At 50.5% G+C, this 23,859-nt stretch overlaps 1 protein-coding gene across 2 annotated transcripts in view; it reads left to right on the plus strand.

Moving 5' to 3' along the window:
- Positions 1-23,859, plus strand: part of NPHP4 (nephrocystin 4) — a 128,541-nt gene that overhangs the window by 78,537 nt on the left and 26,145 nt on the right. Inside the window, exons 13-19 of one of the 2 annotated variants that reach the window (XM_046662412.1) lie at positions 4,013-4,074; positions 5,958-6,065; positions 6,186-6,337; positions 6,494-6,685; positions 7,155-7,342; positions 20,140-20,300; positions 23,501-23,681. In XM_046662412.1, coding sequence (XP_046518368.1) covers positions 4,013-4,074; positions 5,958-6,065; positions 6,186-6,337; positions 6,494-6,685; positions 7,155-7,342; positions 20,140-20,300; positions 23,501-23,681 — 1,044 coding nt within the window. The remainder of the gene's footprint in view (positions 1-4,012; positions 4,075-5,957; positions 6,066-6,185; positions 6,338-6,493; positions 6,686-7,154; positions 7,343-20,139; positions 20,301-23,500; positions 23,682-23,859) is intronic. The other variant, XM_046662413.1, reaches the window with a different exon arrangement.

Raw genomic sequence — 23,859 nt, forward strand, 5'->3', positions numbered from 1 at the left:
CCATTCAGCTCTCCGAAAGTGCTGGCTGAAGTGTGTGGACTTGAAAAGTGGTCCCTCTTTTTGTAGAATATGGAATGCACTTCAGAGTTGCATAATCCTGCACTTCCCCTTCCAGGCAGAATGCAGAGAAGGCTGAGGACTCAGGTGTTTGTGTGGCCCAGTGGGACATGGGCAGCCCAGATTTGGGGCAGACTGCATGCCCCTGCCTTGCCTTTGGGGCAAGTTTAGGGCATTTGGGCTTCTAGAAGCTGCCCTGACAGAGAGAGGACTGGACAATTGAGCCTTTGCTGACAGTGATTTTCAGCGAGTGGAGACTGATTGCGGAGTAATAGAGTGTCAGGGGAATTAATCTTCAGACAGGTGGAGAGGCCGGCTGCAGCTGGGAAGTAAGTTGTTTGTTGCCAGCAGTCAGTGTGGAGCCTGTCCGCTCTGCACTAGCAGTGGGTGCGTGGGGCACTGCAGACACTGTCCCTTCCCACTGTTCCCTGTGGATGGCTCTGAGGCCCAGGCCTTTGAGGGACAGCTTCCTGGGTCCCCTGGCCTCTGAGCATCAGGCAGAGCTCTTGTCTCTGGGTCTCTGCGTCTCTGCAGTCTTCTCTTAATTTCCAGGTTATTTACCTCAAACCAGAGCCCTGTGGCTCAGCCACACGCCCATGTTCCTCCCGGTGAGCAGCCCAGCCTTCCCGGCCGGGGTATGAGCAGCGGGGCAGGAGCACCTGGAGTCAACAGCCGCCTGCCGCAGAAATCTCCTCTTTCAGTGCTGTGCCGTGTCCTTGGTTCAGCCAGGAGCGCTGGTTTTCATGTTCTGGCGGGGATGCAAAGGCTTGTCTTACAGTAATTGTTAAAGCAAAGTTTGTTTTTAATGCCACAGGTGATGCACAAATATGTTCTTACTCAATGGATAATGGGGAGGTTACAGACCTGCTGTTCCGTACTGTCCCACAAATTTCAGTGACTTTCCCTACATGCCTACGTCAGTGAGTTGTTTTCTTTCTTTTTTTCCCTTTTAACATAGATGGATTATATTTTGCAAATTGTTTGGTACCTTGCTTTTTCTACTCTGTTACTTGTCTGGGCAGCCATTCCCTGTCAGGCCCCCCGGGTGACCTCCGCCTTTAACTGCTTCCACACTTCGCACATGGGTGTGTTGGCCTGTGTACTACTTCCGGGTCAGGAGTGTGTTGGTCCCTCTGACGGTTTGCTGTGTTCAGCAGGGCTGCTGCAGACGCTCGTGCATGCTGCGGGTGACACCGCACACGTGTCCTTTGCACACGTGCGTGTTGCCCGGATAGCACTCAGTCTGGTCATGCTCTTGGGCGGCATTTGCCCTGCCCAGTCCACCCCGTTGGCTGTTGGGAGACTCCGGAAGGCCATGTTCTCTGGGCACGACTGTTCCATCGAGTCATTTGGGAAGCAGCTTAACCAGCGATCACTACATGAAACATGAAAGAAAAAAGTGTTGAAGCCTAGTTATTTTGTGGTTTTGGTGTATTTGCTTCCAGCCTGTGCCTCACTGGAGTATGTGCATACCTCTTGGCCCTGGGATCACCAGCGGGCGTCTTTTTAATCCACTGCCAGAGCCTTTCTTGTGCTGCTTATTCTCTAGGAAGATAAGATTGCATAAGTCACGACGTAAAGAGTCACCTTAACAGCATCCCACACGTGCCCAGTGAGGGGACGTGGGGACCTGAGAGTGCACGTGACGAGGCTGAGTGGCTTCGAGGTTTAACTTCCGCAGGGCTCAGATTTCCCTCGCCTGGAGGACGCGGAGGGCTCCCGGCCGGCTCCTGAGTGCCAGGTTCTCTTAGCAGCGGATAATGGAGCCATTTCCTGCAATTTTTACCTCGTTACCGAAATCAGCCTGTGGGGTGTTCAGAGTCTCCACTTCGGGTGGCACAAAGAAGTCCGCTCACTGTTCTTCTGGTGCGTCTTTTAGACCATTTCGGGGAGGGCTGGGGGCAGTGAGCTGCTGCGCAGAACTCTGAAAGTGAGATTCAAGGACAGCTGGGCCCCGCAGAGTCCTCATCTGCATCTTGCTTCTAGTGAGATTACATTTTCCTGGGAAGCAAACCTTGCTCGATGATTTGCTGACTCCTTCTGAAGGGAGCTCGTTCCAGGAACTGAGGGCTCGAGTGCTCCAGCGCTCTTGGCTTGTTAGAAAGGAGCTGGGTGGACGAGTGGCTGGACGTGAGCTGTGCTGCTAGGCTGGGGCCACCTGAGTGGGGGCGCTCCCTCTGTCGCTGCCCCCTGTTCCTCCTCCGCAGGTCCCTCAGTCTGTGCTGAGCCTGCGGCACCTTCTCCAGGGGCTTCTGAAACAGCTGGAAGGGCTTGGGTGGTGGGTCGGCCCTGTGGGTGCAGCAGGGCCAGGTCAAGGGTGGCGCTTTATGTGTTGGATTCCTCCTTGGGGGACAAAGTCTTTGTTGCTGTTATTTTCTTTTTGTTGTGATGCAGAGTGGCACAGGAAGTCGTTGGGCATTCTCTATACAGAGGGTACAGCGTCTAAAATCATGGACCCCCGTGGCTCAGTTGGCTGGTCAGTAGGAACTGAGTGCCCACTCTGTGCCCACTCTCGCTGTGTGCTGTGGGATTCAGGGCACAGGGAGCTGTGAGCACTTCGTTGGCTTGATGTACATCATTGGCGCCTGCCTGTTCCAGGGCTTAGATGTGGCTGTGTGGGGACTTCAGCAGCAGAGGCAACAGAGAAGGGAGAGAAAGCCACAGGTGGGCGGTCAGGGACACATGAGGGTGTCGGGAGGCAGGACTAGTCTTCCTGGGGGAGGGCCTTGATTTGTCGGGGTCTTGGCTGTCCTAAAGTCCAGCAGTGGGTGGTGTCCATGCCCTGCAGACAGAGTCCGGTGTTCATGAAGGGGACGATGATGAGTGGGTCAGGGTGTGGCCCCAAGGGCTGGAGATGGGCTGTGGTCCTCAGGGAATCCAGATGAGTTGTACCCGGGTCTTCGAGTGGGTGGGGGGCCAGACTGGAGAGAGTGCTGTTGTAGGTGAAGGCGGAAGAAGAGCAGTAATTTTGAAGTGATCATGAGACAACAGTGTGGGCAGTGTGGGAGGTTTTGGAGACTCAGTTGAGAGATGCCTGGGGCTCCTGTGCGGGAGTGTAGGGCCCGGGAGCCCTGGGGGCTGTTCTGCCTTGAGGTTTCTGCGTGGCTCGGGGATGGGAGGCGGAAGCAGCACAGGCAAACACCAGCCCTGCCTGTCCCTGTGCCGCTGTGTGGGGACAGTGCTGGGCAGGTGGGGATGGCCCTGTGGGAGGACGCTGCTCGCTCTGTAGATGGGCACCTTGGACCCATCTGGAACCAGGCTGGCATCCCCAAGGTCAAAGGACACCCTTGGTCCCTTGTTCAGGGGGCTGCATGAGGGGCTGGCCTGGACTGTTCCTGGTACTGACATGCTCACACCTAGAGTGACGGACTCAGAGGACAGACCGTGCTGCTCAGGCCTTGGTGGGGCTGTGAGGGCTGGAGAACCGGGGTGATGGAGTGCAACGTGAGGCCGGCTGACAACGTCTGCCGCGGGCCTCTGTTCAGAAGTTTCTGACTTAACAAAACAAGAAGTCGGCCCCAGCCAGGGAAGCACTAGCCCAGGCAGACATCAGAGCCTGGCTCTTTGAAGGCAGGATGCGTGAGCAGACGAAAGATGGGAAAGCAACAGGGTGGGCACGTTAGAGAACTTTTAAGTGTCCGACAACTTTCACCTCTCATTAAGCCAACTCTCAGTGAGACCACACCATCGGCTGTGCGAAGTTGGGGGGCTGGGGTGACAGCAGGTCAAGCTCAGGTACCGTTCTCTGAGGCGCTGACTGAGGGGGCTGCCGTGATCTGTCTCGTGCGCCCACGTCTTCTGCAAACTGCTTAGTGTTTGGGCAGCACAGCTCTGAGTGGGAGCACCACCTACAGCCCAGGGAGATGTGTTGGGCCCTGATGGAGTTGGGTGCGGGGTGCCCTGGGCCCCGCTGAGGCTGACGCCCCCTTCTCTGTCCCCATGTGCTTCTCCCCAGGCCCGCCAGTGCCACTGCCCCAGGCGCTCACCACTCCCCAGGACTCGCCGGTGGGACCAGGGGTAAGTCCAGGCCCAAGAGACCTGTTTGAGAATTCCAAAATCAATTATTTAATGCTCCAGGTGCAGGAGAGTTCTCTTTGCATCTTTAAAAACAGTCGATGTCCTGTTTGCTTTCTTGGGGCTGGGAAGGGTCCTGGCAAGCCAGAAGGGGAGGAGCTGCTGGCTGGGATGGTTGGCTGTCCTCAGTCTCCCTCCTGTCCCTTAGGGTCATGGCTTCCGGTGATGATTAGTGATCCTCCAGTTTGCCATCGAAGGCGTGTTTCAACACTTTTAAAAATGACATATTCTCCCTGGCAGTTACATCTCATGGTGGAGAATCTTTCAGGACTGAACAGCCCTTGTTTTTTCCTGAGACATCGAGGTGCTGCCTTCACCCCTCCTCTCCCGCTGCCTCTGCCAGGAGAAGGTGCCTGGCTGTCACCAGCCCCTGGGGCAGCGCCGGCCTGTAGGCTGAGCAGCTGGTGCTGGTGGAGGCGGGGCTGTAGCTGACAGGGGCCTGGCCTGCTGAGCACGCCTCTCAGAAGGCAAGTGTCCTCTCCACGGGCAAGCATTTTTGAGTGGAAAGAAGGGTGCTGCCACTGCACCCTGGAATCCTGAGCAGGTCAAGGGGCTCTCCCATGGCTCCGGACTGGCTCTGGCCACGTGATTTTGAACGAGGTCAGAGTTGGCTTGTCCTCCTGATGAAGTTGTCTGCCTGCATCACCCTGGGAATTAACTTTCCAGAAAAGCTGAATAATTCAGTATCAAAGGCTGTCTCAGAAAGTGGTTAGTGTATACGTGCAGCTTGGAAACCGGATCAGAAGTGAATGTCGTGTTGGCCTGAAGACACATGTTTGGGGACAGCCTCCCAGGTTTCCTGCTGGCCTGGTGCAGCGCTTTCCCTCCAGCAGTTTCCATGTTACCCCTAAGAGGTCAGGGACCACAGAACAGCCCTTCCCACTTCCAGGGGCAGGAAAGGCTCTGAAGGGAGCTGGGCAGACCCTGAGATCTTCTCTGCTCCCTGAAGATGCTGCCAAGGTCGCCCTTCGTTCACGCCCCCTCATCCACGCTTTCGACGTCTCCTCATGTGCCAGTGCTTCTCCATGGACGGCAGATGTCCCGTGTATGGCGTGTACCTTACAGACAGAGCCCGGGATTTGGGGATGGCTCTTCAGCAGAGTGTGGGCCCTCCGTCCCTCCCCCAGCGTTTTAGCGCAGCGTTCGTTTTCCAAGTAGTTGTACCATTTATAGAAGGCTTACCCCTTGCCAAGCCCTGTCTGTGAATTCTCGTTTACTTCTCACGATAGTCCTGTGACTCAGGTGCTATTATTGTCTCCATTTTGCAGGTGAGGAGACTGAGGCAAGAAGAGCTTAGGTGACTTGCCCCGGTCACACGATAATGCCGTGGCGGCGTGGGTTCCATCCCAGCTCTGTCTCCAGAGCCGCAGTGGCTGCCACTGTGGTCACTGCCTGACCAGGGAGGTTCATGTCATAGGCACTCAGGGGTGAGAAGGGGAAGGGGTCTTGGAGATGTTCAGTCCAGGGATGGAGGCGAGACCCAGAGAGGTTCAACCAACAGCCTGCCCGCAGCCCAGGAGTGGCAGAGAACCTGGTGTCCCCGGCCCTTTCCCCCTTTCCACTTACTTTTCCTTGTAATAATATTTTCATTCAAATATTTGGACCTGAGAGAGATCACAGTTGCATCTGGATAACTAGAGTAAAGGAAATTAGACAGGTGTTGGTTCCAGAGCAGCCGCTTAGCAGGTTGCAGACCTCACTACCTTCTGTGGCTGCATCCAGAGGCCTCCTTCCTTCTAATGGGTGTGTGCCAATGTGTGTGAGCGGGGCTTCCTGAAATTACTGGGGTGCATTTTATCATCTTACCCAAGCTTTCCTCCCTTCAGCTGTCGCTTTCCCAGCTAGCGGCTTCCCCGCAGCCCCAGGCCCAGCGCCGCTCGGCCACACGCTCTTCTTCGCAGCGACTGGGCTCTGAGCCCTCCCTGGCCCAGGCGGTAAGTTGCTAAAGCCACTACCCTGACAGGCAGTTCATTGCCGAACCCCACGTCCAAGCATCCTTGGTCGTTAGAGGTTGGGATCCTTGCTGGCCTCACCTGGGGCCTTGTTTTATTCAGCAGGAGCTCCCCTTGCAGGGGAGGATCTCTCACCTGGAGGCTGACCTGAGCCAGACGTCCTCAGTCCTGGCAATGTCCGTCGCTGAGCAGTTGCGGGAGCTGCCTTTCACACCTGTGCACGCCCCGGTCATCGTGGGAGCCCAGACCAGGAGGTGAGGGGTGGGGGTGGGAGGGACTCGGGCAGGTGCTGTGCCATCAAGACCACTTGACTCTCTCAACAACAGGCTTTCCCCGGAGAGGTGAGTGTCCAGGTCCCACTCTCTCCCGGCCTCTCCTGGAGGCTGACTGAGGAGGTCTTTCTGTTTCAGCTCTGGGAGTAAGCCCTCGCGAGCCTCGCTGGTGCTCCTGCAATCCTCCGGCTTTCCTGAGATTCTGGATGCCAATAAGCAACCAGCCGAGGCTGTAAACCCTGCAGATCCTGTGAAATTCAACCCTCAAAAGGAAGAATCAGATTGTCTACAAAGCAACGAAATAGTGCTGCAGTTTCTTGCCTTCAGCAGGTACATTCTTGAGTGTTCTGTCTGTTCACCTTTACTGTCTTTTACATTTCTTGCACTGATAAAAACTTCTGTGCGGTTCTTGCCTGGCAGAAGTCTCTATGCCCAGGTCTTATTAGATTAAGGAATGCCATCCTTTTTAATTTTAGTTTGGCTAGGACCCACTCACAGCCATTTCCAGATGCTGTAAAACCTGCTTTGTTCCATCTTCTGTGGTCCTTGATTAAAATGTAGCCAGTGTGTTGGCTGGTTCTCAGGTGTTCGTGCAGCTCTGAGAGCAGTGCTCTCCAGCCAGAGCTGAAGGGGTTGGTGTCCAGTGGGCTCCCCAAGGTCACGGAGTGCTGTCCGTGTGGGTGAGGGAGGTGGGCTCTTGCTGTGGCGCCCAGGCATTCTGTGCACCAGTGTGCGTGTGACGAGAGCGTGGTTCTCTGCGGCGAACGCTGGACTAATGCCGAGCTGCTGTCGGGTTCAGAGTGTCACAGGGCCGCTGGGGGCTGCCGTGGCCGAAGACCGTGCACTTCACCTTCCAGTTCTACCGCTTCCCCCCCACGACAACGCCGCGGCTGCAGCTGGTCGAGCTGGACGGGACTGGGAAGACCAGCTTGGGCCCCCTGTCGCACCTGCTCGTCCTGATCGAGAAGGACGGCTCCTATGACGCTGGTGAGTGCTCGCGCCTGGCACAGGGAGAAGCTCAGCGCGAGCCTTCGTGGATTTTACTATTAGAAATAATATCGCACAACCCACAATTGCAGACGCACACAGAATCTGAGAGGGTGGTATAGCGGATCAGGGTCCCGCCACTCCCCTCCAACAGTCGTGCACCATGCACCCACGTGGCCTTCCCCAGATCGGGGCTGTTTTGAAGCAAAGCCTGGAAATTATATAATTCTATTAATTTTTCCTTGTGTTTATCTAAAAAACTAAGGAGTCTTTTCTGAAAAATGTGAGCTCAATAAAATTAGCCCATCTGAAAATTAGTAATAATTCCTTAGTATTATCAAATATTTAGCCAATGTTAAGATTTTCCCAATAACTTCATACAATTTTTTAATAGTTTGTTCAAGTCAGGATCTCAGTCAGGTCCACCTGTCGGAACAGTGTGCCTCTCAAGTCTCTTTCTCTCTGTGGTTGCCACCACCGTTCCGTCCCCTCTTTGCGTTTCAGTTCTTGTGTTGAAGGAGCCATGTTGCTTGCCCCGTGGAGCTTCCCGCAGGCTGTGCTATGTTTGTGTCCCAGTGGTGACACTCAAGGTGCTTCTCTCCGTGTCCTGTAAATTGGGAGTCAGCTCTAGATGCGTGATGAGGTGCGTGCTTTTTGTTGGGCAGGATTCTCTGTGCTGGTGCTGCACAGCATGACGTCTCGTTGCTGCTTTTCAGGCAGCGTCTGTGGCCATTAGGACTGCTGCTTGCAGACTGATTATGTCATTCGAGGTTGCATGGTGGTGACATTTTACTTCTAGAGCCCTGCTGGAGTGGTATAAAGAGAAACTTCCCCATATCTGCTCTGTGGTTACCTTGAGGTCCAGTTCATATGGGAAAGGTAGAAGAAAGCTTGATTCTTCTCTTTCATTTACTAGTTTTCAGAATAGTGAGACAGTTCCCAGCATCCTTCAAGGGTGAGGCCATTGATCTTTTTTCTGGTATCATTATGAACTAAGGGATTTAAATGGCAGGGGATCAAAACAGACCAAATATGTTGTTATTTTTATTGATGGTCAGTTGTCTTGTCTTTGGCCAGTCACATGGCTCGTAAGGGACAGAGTCGGGATCTGAATTACTGCTGCCTCCTGAGTAGAAAGTAACAGGTGGAAAAAGACTTATTAAAATACGAACCAAGGGAAAGTAGTTTAACAATATTAACATCAGACAAGAGACAAAGGCGAATGCAGAGCTTGGGATAAAGAGGCTATTGAGTAATAATCAAGAGGATGATTCACTGGGAAAAGAAACAGTTCAGAGTCTGTGAATGTCCAACACACACAGTCTCCAAATAAAAGGAGAAACCGAGGGGCTTTATAAGGAGAGACTGACAACCCTACAGTCGTAGGAGATTGTGACACACCTCTCTCGGTAAATTCTTAGATCAAGCAGAAAAAAATTAAGGATATTATAATTATAGTTTAAAAGGATGATCTTATAAAACCTATACAACCAATTTAGAGTATGCATCATTTTCAAGCATACTTAGAAACATAAAAACTGATCATTCATAGATATATGTACGTATATGGGCCACGGAGCATATATTACCACATACCAAGGGAGTCTATGTCAAATCTTATTTTATGGCATTCTCTGACCATAACACCACAGGGTCAGAAATCAGTCACTCCTTCTCCCCAAAAAGCTCCAAACTTGATTTTTTTTTTGACTTTTAAAACATTCTTTTAATTATTCTGTAGGTCAGTGAAGAAATCAAAATGGAAATGACTATTTAAAATCGAATGACAGAATAATATTGCATATCAAAACTAATGAGATGCAAATACAATGGTAATTACAGGAAAATTTACAGCTTTAAATGCTTATATTGGGAAAGAAGAAAGTATCAAAATTTTAAGATACTGATGTAATTGTTCAACTCAAGAAGTTTGGTGAATAAAACAGAACAAACCCAATAAAAGTAGAAGGAAAGAAATTAAAAAATGAACATTAATGCTTAGAAAACAAAGAAGCAGTAGACGGGGTCAGCCAAATTGTGGGCACGAGAGGTCACAGGTGCACAGGTAATGCTCCTTCCCTTCCCAAGGGCAGGTCAATCGAGAGTCAGCTGTCGTGGGCCTGTGGGTAGTCCGAGAGCTAGACATACTTGCGGGCACTCACCCCTGATTGGATGGACTTTGCTGCAGGCAGAGGTGGGGCTGGACGGCAGCAGCTAGCCTCAGGCCCTGGGGCAGAGCTGCCGACCCCTGCTTGCCTGTGGACCCTAACATCCTCTCTTCCTGTGGGCAAATCTGAAAAGAAGATAGAGGGGAAGGGTGAGCAGCTCAGGCCCTGTTCCTTCCCCCAACCCTCCAGCTGACGAGCTGCTCTGAGCTGGGAGGAGAGTGCGCTGTGCAGGGGGCGGGCACATGAGGTCCCTCTGCAGGGAAGCACCGGCTGGAGAAGGGCCTTCTCCTGCCTTGTTCCCGGGTGTTCTCTCCACTCACTAGGCCTAAGCATTGAGTCTCTGGGCAGCCCGAGCTGTGACCAGATCCCACCAGGGTAGTTTCTCAACCTTGCTGGGACCTCGTCTCCCAACCCAACTGCCTTTGCTTTGCCAAACCTCCCGGGACCATTGGACAGTTGAGCTTACATTCCCGGAAGGCTCTGGAATGGATCCGAATAACGTGCTGATTTAGCACCCATTGCCGAAAACTCATTCCCTCTTCTATCTCCCATTCTAAATTCTCTCCAATCGCTTTACCCAGTGTAGCTCATCAGAGGTTCTGTAATGAGGTTAAATGATAGTGTTAAGATAATTCAGTAAAAAAGGCCAACCACTTAGAGATGCTCCTGCTTTGAATACCAACCCCTTTCCGTTATGACTTTCCCAGAGAGAAATCAGTCCAAAAGTTAAATTTCCTAGCAATTTGAAGTCCGAAGAAATTAAACTCCAAAATCAAATTTTCTTGTCATGAATTAAAATTCAGAGTCCAAAATTCTTAAGTTGAAGTCCAAAAAAAAAGTCCTTTTCCATTTCTTACACAGCCGAGCCTCAGCCAAGGGTACCCTCTGCCTGGGCAAATCTGGGCTTCCTTCAGCAGCTAAAGCTTGGGGGGGTCCTCCCTGGATGAGTAAGCTTGGGGGGTCTTCCCTCGATGGGCAAGCTTGGGGGTCCTCTCTGGATGGGCACGGTTCCCCAAGCCTTCAAAGCTGCATCAGTCCAGCACTGAGTCTCTCATGAACCTCACTTAGGATCTCTTTTCTTTTGTTGTTGAAATATAACATGCATACAACAAAGTGTACAGTTCCATGAATTTTTTTAAATTAATGGATTTTATTTTTAGAGCAGTTTTAGATTTATAGAGAAATCGAGCTGATAGTACAGAGAGTTCTTGTATACTCCCTGCCCCCACAGTCTCCCCTATTATCCACATCTTGTGTCACCGTGGTCCGCTTGTTAGAATCGATGAACCAATATTGAGGCATTGTTATTAACTAAAGCTCATAGTTTTTTTTGAGGAAGATTAACCCTGAGCTAGCCTCTGCTGCCAATCCTTCTCTTTTAGCTGAGGAAGACTGGCTCTGAGCTAACATCCATGCCCATCTTCCTCTACTTTATATGTGGGAAGCCTGCCACAGCATGGCTTGCCGAGCAGTGCCATGTCCACACCCGGGATCCGAACCGGCGAACCCCGGGCCTCTGAAGTGGAATGTGCCAACTTAACTGCTGCGCCACCGGGCCAGCCCCTAAAGCTCATAGTTTACATTAAGGTTTACTCTTGGTGTTGTAGATTCTATAGATTTTGACAAATGCATAACATCATGTATCTGCCGTTACAGTGTCAGACAGAACGATTTCACTGCCTTAAGTTTCCCCTGTGTTTCACCTACTCATCCCCTCTCCCCCAGCCCCTGCCTACCACTGATCTTTTCATTGTCTCCATAGTTTTACCTTTTCCAGGATGTCATACAGTTGGAATTGTATAGTATATAGCTCTTTCAGACTAGCTTCTTTGACTTAGCAATGTGCATTTAAGGTTCCTCCATGTCTTTTTGTGGTTTGAAAGCTCATGTCTTTTTAGCGCTGAATAATACTCCATTGTCTGGATGGAGCACAGTTTATTTATCCTTCTACCTACTGAAGGACATCTTGGCTGCTTCCAGTTTTTGGCAACGATGAATAAAGCTGCTATAAACATTGTTGTTTAGGATTTTGTGTAGATGTAAATTTTCGCCTCCTTTGGTTAAATACTTAGAAGTGCAATGGCTAGGTCATGTGGTAAGAGTAGGTTTAGTTTTGTTCAGTTTTTGGGCAGTGTTTTGGATTTTAGCTGTTCTAATATGTGTATAATGATATCTCATTGTTATTTCAATCTGCAGTTTTCTAATGACGTATGATGTGGCCCTTCTTCTCATGCTTATTTGCCATCTATATATCTTTTTTGGTGAAGTGTCTGTTCATATCTTTGGCCCAATTTTAAACTGGGTTGTTTGTTTCCTTATTGTTGTATTTTAAACGTTCTTTGTAGATTTTACATACAAGTTCATTATCAGATGTGTGTTTTGCAAATATTTTCTCCAAGTCTGTGGCTTGCTTTTTTCATTCTCTTAGCAGTTTCTTTCAAGGGCAGAAGTTTTTCATTTTAATGAAGATCCAGCTTATCAGTTATTTCTTTCATGGATCATGCTTTTGTATCTACAAGGTCATCACCAAACCCGAGGTCACCTAGGTTTTGTCCTTTGTTATCTTCTGGGAGTGCTATAGTTTTGTGTTTTACATTTAGGTCTATGATCCATTTTGAGTTAATTTTTATAAAAGGTGTAATTTGTACAAAGTGAACATGTGCATAACTACCATTCAACCCAGAGAGGGCTGTAGAACGTTACGCAGAGGCCTCCGTCGTGCCTCACCTCCCACCCCCAGTCGTTAACCTCCGCCACGGGAGCCGCTCCTCTGAATTCTGTCACTGCAGATCAGTTTTGCCTGTTGTTTTGAACTTAAATGGGATCATATTGCATGTACCCTTTTGGATCTAACAACTTCTGCTAACGTTATGTGTCAGCATATGTGAGGTTCGTCCGTGTTGCTGTATATAGCAGCAGTTCATCCTTTGTCTTGGTTGTATAGAAATCCGTTGTCTGAGTATTCCACAGTATTTATCCATTCTGCTGTTCCCAGGCATTGCAATAGTTTCTGGCTTTGACTCTTCTTTTTAAGATTTTATCTTTTTCCTTTTTCTCCCCAAAGCCCTCCAGTACATAGTTGTATATTCTTTCATTGTGGGTCCTTCTAGTTGTGGCGTGTGGGACGCTGCCTCAGCGTGGTTTGATGAGCAGTGCCATGTCCGCGCCCAGGGTTCGAACCAACGAAACACTGGGCCGCCTGCAGCGGAGTGCACGAACTTAACCACTTGGCCAAGGGGCCAGCCCCATGGCTTTTGACTCTTTTGAATAATGCTGCTCTGAACATTCTTTGGCGCACACGTGCATGCGTTTGGGTTGGGTGTGTGCCTAGGAGTGAAATTGCGGGGTCAAAGGGTAGCACGTGCTTAGCTCTAGTAAATTTGCCAAGCGGTTTTCCCCAGTGCTTGTACCAGTTTACACGTCCACCAGAGGAGATCTGGTCCAGTGGGAGAAACCTGCAGCCTCCTGAGCAGATGCTTCCGGAACCCACAGCCTGTGGGCCTGGTGGCTGCCTCTGCCCCAAGCTCCTTGGTTTGATGTCCCAAGCTGTGAGCAGAAGTCCTTTTCTTCAGGAGTAGGGTGTGCCCCTGGGGCTCCTCTCTTACTCCTGTCCCTGCCTTTCAGGAAGGTTTGGCTGAGTTTGTGGTGTCCTCTGCTTGTGTGGGTCCCGTCCTTCTCCACCATATGCGCAGTGTGTTCCTTCCTTTTTGTTTCCTTTGCTTTCTGGCCTGGAATTTTGTTTTTCTAACATGTTCCTCTCGATGCTTTTGTCTAGTGGGGTCTTCCTCCCTGTGTCATTGAGCTGGAGTCATTGAGTTCTGGGTCAGCCAAGAGCATCTCTTGTTCTGAAGGGGTCTCATCTGCCTTCTGTCCAGGGTTGTCCCAGCCAGGAAGCAGCAGACCAGCACCCCTCCTGTGCCTTCTCCAAGACTCTTCTTCTTGTGTCCCCACCTACAGAAAGTGTGTCAGTGCATTGAAAGTACTGGCTTTAACTAGTTGTTTGTCTTTTTTTCCCTCAGAATCATTTGGACATAAGTTGCAGGCGTGGTAACACTTCACCTCTAAATACAGCAATGTGCATTACTTAAAGACAGGGACGCCCTTTTGTGTGCACAATTCTACTCTCATACTTAAGATAATCAGGATTTCATAGTAAAATTTCCTATTTCCCCCATATGTGCATTATAGCTATTTCTTTTTGCTTCGATATCCAATCCAGGTCCATGGATTGCACTGGTAATTTTCTCTTTAATCTCTTCTCATCTGGAATTGTCCCCTGCATTCTTCTTTTTTTTTCCAGTGACAGTGACTTTTTGAAGAGATCATGCAGATTGTCTTGTGGAGTGTCCCATGCTCTTTGTGTATCTGAAGGTTCCCTCATGTTGCTGATCTTGTTCATCCCTGGTAGTTCTTGTGCGCTGGGGGTTTAAGCTGTAGGCTAGGTCTGATTCCGGATTTGGCATGAACACTTCATTGTCAGTACCACATGCTTCATGTGGCATCCCTTTGGGAGCTTTGACGGTCAGGACGTCGCATTGTTGGGGTGCTGGTTTGGTCACTTGGTTAAGGCACCTGCCCCAGACGTCTCCAGGGGAGACAGCGGCGTCTCCGCTTTGCTCTCAGCGCAGAGTTCTGAGGGCTGCTCTTTGGCTTCATGTGAATCTCTGACCCAACAACCTTTCACCTGCTCTCTCAACGTCCTTGGCTGAGCTTTGCGTGGATCAGTTACTTAATAAGAGTTTTCAAAATGGTAATTTTCATAATTCTATATTTGGCCTCCTTTTATTAGCCGACATTCTTCTATAAAAAAAGAACTTTCCCTTATCAACCAGGGGTGAACTACTTATCTGCCCTCCAAAAGAGACAGAACAAATGTTTAATATTTTCCCTTTAGTTTCCAATTTTCAGAGTACGAAGTTATTGTAATAGTTCCTCCAGTGGTGACAGGCGAGGTTTAATGTGTCTGGTTTTTGTTTTCTGTTGTGTCTTTTGAGTATCACTCTGATCTCTTGCATCTTTACTTATTTGTTGTGTTGTAGTCGCTGTTACTACTTTTTGATGCTCTAATTCCCCCATTTGGCCAGTGTGACCTGTGAGTCTGTTGACATGCCCCGACTGGTCCCTGGGCACGGCCTTGCCTCTGGAACGGTGCGGAGTCCCGGGCTCACCTAGTACTTTCTTGGCCTCAGACCTGGATCGGCCGTTTCTCCTCTGAGCCTGGCTCCTGAGTGGGGAGTCTTCTTAGAGATCAAGATCTGGGGTGCTTCGGCTTCTAGGCTTTTCACTGGGCAGAGCAAGGGAATGTGTATTAAAACCTGAGTTCATGTTGATATTTCTAATGCAGATTTAGAATTTTTTCCTTAAAATATTTTATTTGTATCTCTTTTTTCTTACCCTGAAAATCGTGGTTCCTGATAATATATTTACTTATTCACTTCTCTTACAATTTATGTAACGTATTTTCAGAATTACACCGCTGATGTTAGTACTGACGATGCATGTGTTGATGACAGGTCAGCCTTCCTTGCGTTCTTCTGGCCTTGGGCCGTATCCGCCGGGGAGGGAGCGCTAGTTTAGTGTGAGCAAAGCCCTTGCGAGTGTTCTCTCTGTGGAGTCAGGTTACCAATTTGATATTTGGTCAGGTTCATTTGTTTCAATTTGTTTTCAATTTTCTGTTTGCTTTCTTTCCTTTTTGATTTAATTTTTGTGAATATTTACAAGACTCAAAATGTAAAACTGTAGTCAAATGTGTACTTCAGGCTCTCTTCAACTCTCCTTCCCTCAGAGCATCCTGCCCTGCTCAGCCTCCCAGAGGTACCAGGCTTTTAGTTTCTGGCTTCTCCTTCTAGTGTTTTTGTTTGTTTTGTTTTTTTAAAATAAGCAAATATTTATATTTCTATTTTTCCTTTTTTTCTTATTCAATAGGTAGCACACCAAATATACACCAAAAATACGCTCTTGTCACGTTGCTTCTTTCAGGACCCATATCCTGAGACCCCCTCCTTGTGGAAATCAGCTGCATTGGTTTTGCAGCTGCGTCATACTGCACTGGGTGCATGCTCTGTCTGGTTCGTTCAACCCGTGTCCTGCTGAGGGATGTTTGGGTCGCCTCCAGGGTTTTGCTATTTCAGATAATGCAGCAATTAGTAACCTCATGTTTCTGTGTACAGAGCTGTGTTTTTAGGGCAGATTGCTAGGACTGGGATTCTGGGATCCAGGCTTCAGTGATGTTGATAGACAGGGCCGCCTCCCCTTTGTTCTCATGTGACCTCTCCGTGCTCTGCTGGCAATGCGTGAGGCTCCTGTGTGCTCAGGGCTTGCCCACAGAAAGTGTGGTTAAAGTTTGGGATTTTTACAGTCTGATTGATATGAGATGGATCTTACTGAAGTTTTAATTTGTATTCCTCTTGGAATGAATGAAGTTGAGCATCTTTGATATTTGTTTTTATTTATCTGCAAACTTCTGTTCATATCTTTCCCCATTTTTCTATCAGATTGTTAGTCTATTTTGTCCTCTGTTGGGGGAAGCTCTATTTATTGGAGAGATTAACTGTTGCCTGTGATGTAAATTGCAAATATGTTTTCCTTCTTTGTCATTTGTCTTTTTACTTGTTTGCGGTGGGTTTTGCTGTGTAAAGTGTTATTTTTATGTAGTCTAATGTGTCCATCTTTTCTTTTATTGCTTCTAGATTCCTGAGCCCTGGATGAGGCTTTCTCCTCTCCCAGCTCGTAAAGACAGTCATGCATGTTTTCTTCCAGGACATGTAGATTTCCTTTTGCATTAGGTTTCTGATCTATTTGTTCATCCTGCTGTGTGATGGGACGTGGATCCAGTTTTATCTTTTTTTAAATGTCTATCCAGTTGACCCACTGCCATTTATTAAAAAAGTCCATCTTTTTCTTTAGTAACTTGAGAGCCACCTGTATCATAAACCAACATTATTTTTTTCTGAGCAAGATTAGCCCTGAGCTAGCATCTGCCGCCGGGCCTTCTCTTTTTGCTGAGGAAGACTGGCCCTGAGCTAACATCCGTGCCCCTCTTCCTCTACTTTATATGTGGGACACCTGCCACAGCATGGCTTGACAAGCGGTGCCATGTCCGCACCCAGGATCCAAACCAGCGAACCCCGGGCCACCGAAGCGGAATGTGTGAACTTAACCGCTGCACCACCAGGCTGGCCCCTATACCAACATTTTTTTAATACTTGGGTTTATGTCTGGATTTTCTCTTTTGTTCCATTAAACCAGAGGTTGGCACACTGATTTCTGTTAAGGGCCAGATAGTAAATATTTCAGACTTTTTGCGTCTCATATAATCTCTATGGGATCTTTTTTCTTTTTTTTTTTTTTTTACAACCATTTGAAAATATGAAAGCCATTTTGAGCTCACAGCTGGGTTGGCCAGCTCCTCCTCAGACTGTCTGTCTGTCCACGCACAACTGTCGTGCTGTCAGAGCCTTACGTTGTTCTGATTTCTGGTAAGCTCCATCCCCCACCACTGTGCTCCTCCTTGCAGGGTTCTCCTGGACATTCCTGCTTGTTTAGTTTTCCATATGAACTTTTTAGGCTCTTGATTGGGGTTCTGGTGAGCTCAAAGGTTAATGTGGAGAGAATTGCACTTGTAGGATGGCAGCTGTCCTGCTCAAGAACAGTCATGACTTTATTTGCTCATTTCTCCTTCCGTGTCTTTCTTTTTGCCTCCTATAAGCTTTGCTGTTTTCTGATCAATTAAATTTTGCATTTGTCTTTATTATTACCTTCCTTTGGCTTTTTGATTTTCTTTATTGTTATTTTCCTAATTTATTTGAGTTGCTTAATTCGTTTATTTTAATTCTTTTGTTTTTATGGATATAAAGTATTCAAGGCTATGAATTTTCCTTTGGTTGTTGCTTTATGTTTTGGTGATTCTGATAAATAGTATTTTCAAGAAAATCTGTTTTAATTGTGTTTTCCCTTTGACAGAATTATTTAAGAGTAAGTATATAAATTTGTTTCTAAAAATTGTTTCTAATTTCCAGTTTGTTGCATTGTGATCAGAGAATATTGTTTGTATTATTTCTGCCTTATGGAGCATATTTAGGTTTTCTTTGTGGTGTAATATACAGTCGGTTTTTATTAATGTTCCGATACACTTGAAAAGATGTAGTCTCTATTATTGGGGTACAGAGTTAGATGTATATGCATACGCTCTGTCTTATGGATTGGCGGGTCTGGTCTTCTATATTCTTACTTGTTTATCGTCTCCATGACCTGCATTGGAAGGAGAGTGGTCAGTCAGTCTCTACTATCACTGTGTTTTCGTCTGTCTCCCCTTGCATCCTTAGATGTCTGCTTGGTTATTTGCTCCTTATATTTGTAGCTGCTGTACAGTCATCATGAGTTGTAGACTTGAGTGTCCTCGTGTCTGTCATCTGAGGGAATGTGGATGCTTCACAGAGCAGGTGTTTGTGAGTCATGATGCAGACGTGGAGAATGAGAAGAGGGGTGGGGAGGGACCATCTAGCCAGAGGAGGAGCAGCTACCAGATTCGGACATGGGAGTGGGGCTGGACTGAGGCCCAGTAAGGACCCAGCTGGGCTGGGGCGTGGTGTTTGTGAAGGGGCCAGGGAGGTAAGCTCGGGAGCCTGAGTGGACCCTGCGGGGGCGCCACTGCCTCTGGGAGTCTGTCTGGGTTGAGTCAGCACCAGCATGGACTTCTGAGTGGAGGGAGATGACACAGTGTTCCCTTTGTGGGCGCTTTGGCAGTGCTGTGGGATGGACTGTGCAGAGCTTGGACCTCAGGGAAAAACCACTGAGGAGCAGGTTGTCTGAGCCTGCAGTGGGGAAGAACTGGGAGGCTCCAGCATGAGGGGCTTGTGACGGTGCCCAGACTAGGTGGCCCCCACGCTGTCAGTGTCGCCCCCAGAGTGCTCAGTGCACCGTCACCCTGGCTGACTGTGAATTAATGGTCGTACTGAAAGGACCTGGCAGCTGATGGGCTAGCGATGGTGCAGCAGGAGGAGCCGGCAAGCTGGGCGTTGTGGGGCAGTTTGGGATGAGGCAAGGAGCAGCTGACTTGGGGAGCAGATGCAGGGCCCAGTTGGGCCGTGCTGCGTTTGGGTGCAAGTAGATCTCTGGGTGGAGAGCCCAGTGGTGGTGGATCAGTGGCTCTGGGAGACGCTGGAGGTGGAATGTGGGCAGCACCCAGGGAAGGGTGTCCGTAGGTGTCATTTGGGATGTCGGCCCACAGAGTTCAAATCTGTTCTGCCTGTTTGAGCCAGGAGTCTGAGCACTGTGGAGCTCGGTGCTCAAGCTGCGCCCTCCCTGCAGTCCCGGCGGGCCTGGCGGTGGAGCTGTGCGGTTGGTGCCGCGAGCGTGGGCTTTGCCACTCACGGGCACTTGTTTCAGTCCCACTGCGCCTCTGGGGAACCAGCTACAGGGCGCCTGTCTCTAAGTGGGTCTTGTGAGACTGACGAGACGCCACGGGCTACTTAGTTCTAGAGCTGGCCCATGAGTGTTCTTGGCCTCCGCTGGCCCTGTGACTTGGTCTGGTCACTTGAGATGCAATGCTGGGGGCTGGCCTGCCACTGCATGATGTCATTGCCAGGTTCCCCCCTCCCCCTGCCTTCTTCCTCACGTCTTCCTGTGCCTCCACTCTGTGAGGTGCCCCCACCCGTGATCCCGCTGTGGCTGGAGCTGGGCCTCGCTCCGTTTCCCTTCGGCCCACCGGGGGCCCTCCTCCCCTCTAGCCCCCAGAGCTGTGTCCCCATCCGGGCCTGTTTCCCTTCTTCTGCTGAAAGTGCCATCTGGTCTTGAGGAGAGCAGAGGGGACATTGCCGTGTGGGCGCCCGTGGGCTGCAGTGGCTGGAGTAGGGTGAGGACCTCAGCCCGGGGCCTCATGGGGCCAAGTACACATTTGCCCCTCCCTCCCCAGAGCCAGTGTTCTCCTCATCAGGGCTTCATGAATGTTGTCACATTTCTGATAGGAAGGGGGAAGATGCTGTTTTGAATGTGCTCCCCAGCGTGGCTGTTCTGACACTTTAACTGACGGTGATTTCAGTGGCACTTTTGTCAGTTTAGAATTAATGACGATGCCACTTGGAGGAGATGAAGGAGGGGCCGCAGTCTGGTCCCGTCTCTGAGTAATAAGCCTGGGAGCCTGGAGTGAGCCCTGGAGGGGCCTGGGTCCCCTGGGGCGTGGGGTGGGGGCTCTGGGGCTCCTGAGCGGCGTGTGCTGAGCTCGATCTCAGCTCAAGCTCTGCGTGTGTGTGACCGTCCCGGTGCCAACAGATCTGGGCTGCATTTCTCCCTGAATCCCGTGCGCCCAGAATAATAAAGTCCCTGCCAGCCCACCACATTTATTCTCGTCCAGTGTGGACTGTGTCACGGGGACTTGGCGACAACCATAAATTTTATTTTGGGTGGAGTTTATTGTATGTATTGGAAAGAAACGTAGTCTGCTGAACACGACTCTTCATTTTGTTGTTAATTTGGATACTTTATGGTGTTTTTGATTAATGTGCTTATTAAACTGTAGCTATGATGGAAGCAGAAATTAGTAATCAGGACCAGAGCAGAAATCTCTTCAAAGTGTAAAGATGATAAATGACTCCAGTTACTTCTGCACTTGTCTGGGGCCTCTTTGAACAGGGTCTCCCGGCTTCCAGCTGAAGTACCTGGTGGATCCTGGATTCCTGAAACCTGGAGAGCAGCGCTGGTTCACCCACTACCTGGCTGTGCAGACCCTGCAGATCGACGTCTGGGACGGTGACTCCTTGCTCCTCGTCGGATCTGCGGCCGTGCAGATGAAGGTAGTGGGTCTCCTGTGGGCCGAGCACAGTGAGGGGGGAGCGTCCCTCCTGGGCAGGTCTGTCTGCTCAGTACTGTCAATCATCATCCAGCTCTGGACTGTGGTTCGGCTTCTTGTTCACAAATTAAAAACACTGCTGAATTCTCTCCTTCCCAAAAGGAAAAGATTTTCACGAAGTCTAACTTCTGTAATGCTAGGTTAGATTCGGTTATCAGTTCCTCCTCCAAACCCACCTACCAGGTAATGTCGCCTTCCGTTCCTTTGACCTGAGGCTGTAAATTCCCTGAGAGCAGCTCCAGGTCAGCCTGTTACCTGAGGGCCTGGCATGGAAGGAAGGGACCAGGGATCCAGGGATGGGGTGTGAAAATGTTACCTGTGCCTGTTATCAGTTAGTGAATTGTACTTTTCTAATGCTAATTAGTATTAGAATCCAATTCTTTCTCTGATTGTGCTTTTCATTCTCCTCATACTAAAACCTAAATCCATGCATTAATTCCATCTTCTTCCCTGGGATCTCTCCCCAAGCCTTCTCTGTTGCATGACGGGGACCCCAGAGAGTCAACGTAGAGTTTACGTGGCAGCTCCTGGGCCCAGGACGGGGCCATGCCCACTTGTTGACGTGACATCCTGAGAGTTTTCCTCCCAGCTCTGGGGTGGAGGTGGGCGAGGAGACAGCACCACGTAACTGCAGCTCCTGAGTCTCTTTGATATTCATCCACTTTTCTTTAATCCCACCCAGCTGTTTCCTTCAGGATTCCAGCCCCTCCTCAGTCCCCCTGCCTGAGCCTTGCGCCTGCAGCAGCTGGCATGGTCACTGAGACCTGCAGATGCAGACCCGTCACTCCTTGCACCTCCACGCCTCTTCACCGTGAAGAGCTCATGGCTTCTGTACTGCAGTGGCCGGGCTGTGTGCATGGCTCCCCTGACACCAGGCTCCTCTTCCTCTGGGGCCCTGCACGCACACAAACTACTGGGGTGGGGGTCCACACAAGTGAGGACCAGTAGGTGTCGGCTGCTGTTCTCATTCTTCATCGCAGACCCTCAGTCCCCACATGGCTTGTGACGTAGGCCTCATGAGGTCATCATGGCCATTGCTTGTCTATCTCCTGCACTGGCTGGTAACAGCCTAGAGGGTGGGATGGAATGGTTGCTGACCCATCTCCGGCATAGTCCTAAGCTGCAGTGGGTGCTGCACGGCCGAGAGTGAACGAATGGAGGGAGGGAGGGAAGAGGGGAATGGACGGAGGGAGGGAGGACGGGGGAGATGCCCATGGCAGTGCTGGGACACTGGAGGATCAGAGAGGAACCCTGGCTGTGGAGCCTTCGGGACCCTTGGTGGCTCCTGCTTTATCCCCAGCTGGGCTCTCATGTCCCGTTTGTGCTACACACCTGGAGATGGAGTTATTTGATCTTGTCCTTCATGAGGAGCCCCTTAAATGCTGTTATGTTTATTGAAACAGACTTGGATAACTTAAAATTCAATTTTACTTTTTAAAAATAAAGAAATCCTTAACTTCAAAATTCATATAGAAAAGATGGAAAATTTGGGTAAGGAAGGAAAATCCCCTGTGACTGCAGACCCCGGGGTGGTTCAGGCGCTGTGTTAGCCTTTGATGGACTCGTCCTCGCCGCCGTGGGTATGTTCTGACGCGGTTACCCCGTTCCCTGTGGTCGGCCGTGTTGGTGCTGCTTTCCTGTTCGGGACAGCACGGTGGACGTCTGACGCCCGTTTGCATCTTGAGCTCATTTCCTGAGGGTGCTGGCAGTGCTGGCCTTGTTAGGGCAGCAGGACAGCTGCCTCGATGCCTGGCTGCTCCTCCACTTCACTGAACGTGTCCTCAGCGCAGCCCTAGATCCTTGTGTCCGGCGCAGAGGCCGAGGCCCAGGGTCACGCTGACAACAGCAGGGCCAGGTGTTGAGCCCAGCTCTGACTCGGACGCTGGTGCCTTTACCATCATGCTCTGCCTAGATGAGAACTGCCTGGAAGTGGCATTTCTGAGTGAGAGGTGTGCAAACGTGGGATCCTCAGGTGCCGAGCCACAGGACCTGCAGCCCCAGGAGGCCGGCAAGGCTGATCTTCCTGGAATGCGACTAGGGGCCCGCTGCCTCCCGTGCTCTTGCCTCTGTGAGGTGTTAGCTTTTAAAGGAGCTGCTGCAGCCTCATGGTGAGAAGCACTGTCCCGTTTCTGCTGGCTTCTCTTTGCTTCCCGGCACGGCTGGGTGTCGCTGCCTGCATTGCCTGGCTGTTCTCCAGAGGGGTCTTCCGGTAGTCCAGCCACCGAGACCCTTGCACCATGGCCGTGTATGTGGCTGTGGGCATTGTGGACAAGCACTGCGAAGCCGGCAGAGTCAGAAGCAGCTGGAAGCCCCTGGGCCCGTAGGGAGGGAGCAGGTCGAGGTGTCTCCACTTTGAGACAAGCCCTTTTGCTGCTGTGGGAGCAGTGCAAGAATTCCTTGAGCCAGGGCCCTGGCCTGGCCCCGCGCTTCCGCTTCCCTTCTTTGTGGGAAGCGCTAGTTGAGAGGTCGGGCCGTGTTCCCAAGGCCTCACAGGGAGAGGGTCCCAGCTGGGCCGGAGGCAGAGTGTGGTTTCATCATCCCCCCCAGTCGGCTGCACTGGCCTTTGGGTTCAGGCAGAGGACTGAGGGGTTCAACTTGATCAGCGGAAGAAGCTGTGGTCAGGAAGGTCCTGACCCTGCCCTGCGTCTGCTCTCGCTCGGCACTGACCAGCCTGGGCCTGGCACGGAGGTCCTCGTGATTTGGCTCTGACCACCCCACGACCCCTCCTCCTGACCCCTGGCCTGTCTTTCAGCCATAGTGAAGCCCTCTGCTCCCAGCCGGGGGGTTGGGGCTCTGTACTCTGCATCCTGGGCCTGGTGTGTCCCCTGCCTTCCCTGCCTGCAGGCACATCTTCGTTCTGACCTGATCTGATCCAGTTCAGACCTCCCTTGGCGCTCTCACTGTCCCGGAGATGGGGCTTGCTCAGCAGCACTGCCTTGTTCTGTTGTTCCATTCCCGTCTTTCTCCCCGTGGAGGAGGCTGCATGAGGCGGGCTGTGCATCCCCAGTGTTTACCCAGTGAGTGAATCAGGTTGCACTTTATTAAAGAATTTGTGGAAAAGACCTGATATCAAGGACTCAGGTTTTCAGAAGAAGGTGGACTCTGCCCCAGCTGCCCTCTGATTGGTGCCTTTCTCCTCTGCAGCATCTCCTCCGCCAAGGGCGGCCGGCTGTGCAGGTCTCACATGAGCTTGAGGTCGTGGCGACTGAATATGAGCAGGACACGATGGTGGTGAGTGGAGACGTGACTGGTTTTGGCAGCGTCAAGCCCATCGGTGTCCACACAGTGGTGAAGGGCCGACTGCACCTCACCTTGGCCAATGTGGGTAAGAGTCCTTGTCAGCTTTGCCTGGTCTCGTGCCATTTCCCAGGCAGCTGCTTGTCATCCCAGTTGGAGCGTGAGCTCCCTGTGGGCAGCAGCCACACTGTGGGCATCATACACTCAGTGGGATCCCATCCAGAAAAACTCTTACTAGCTTGACCATTGAGTCTGTCATTGACCAC

This window comes from Equus quagga, chromosome 5, assembly GCF_021613505.1.
Source record: "Equus quagga isolate Etosha38 chromosome 5, UCLA_HA_Equagga_1.0, whole genome shotgun sequence".
NCBI lineage: Eukaryota > Metazoa > Chordata > Mammalia > Perissodactyla > Equidae > Equus > Equus quagga.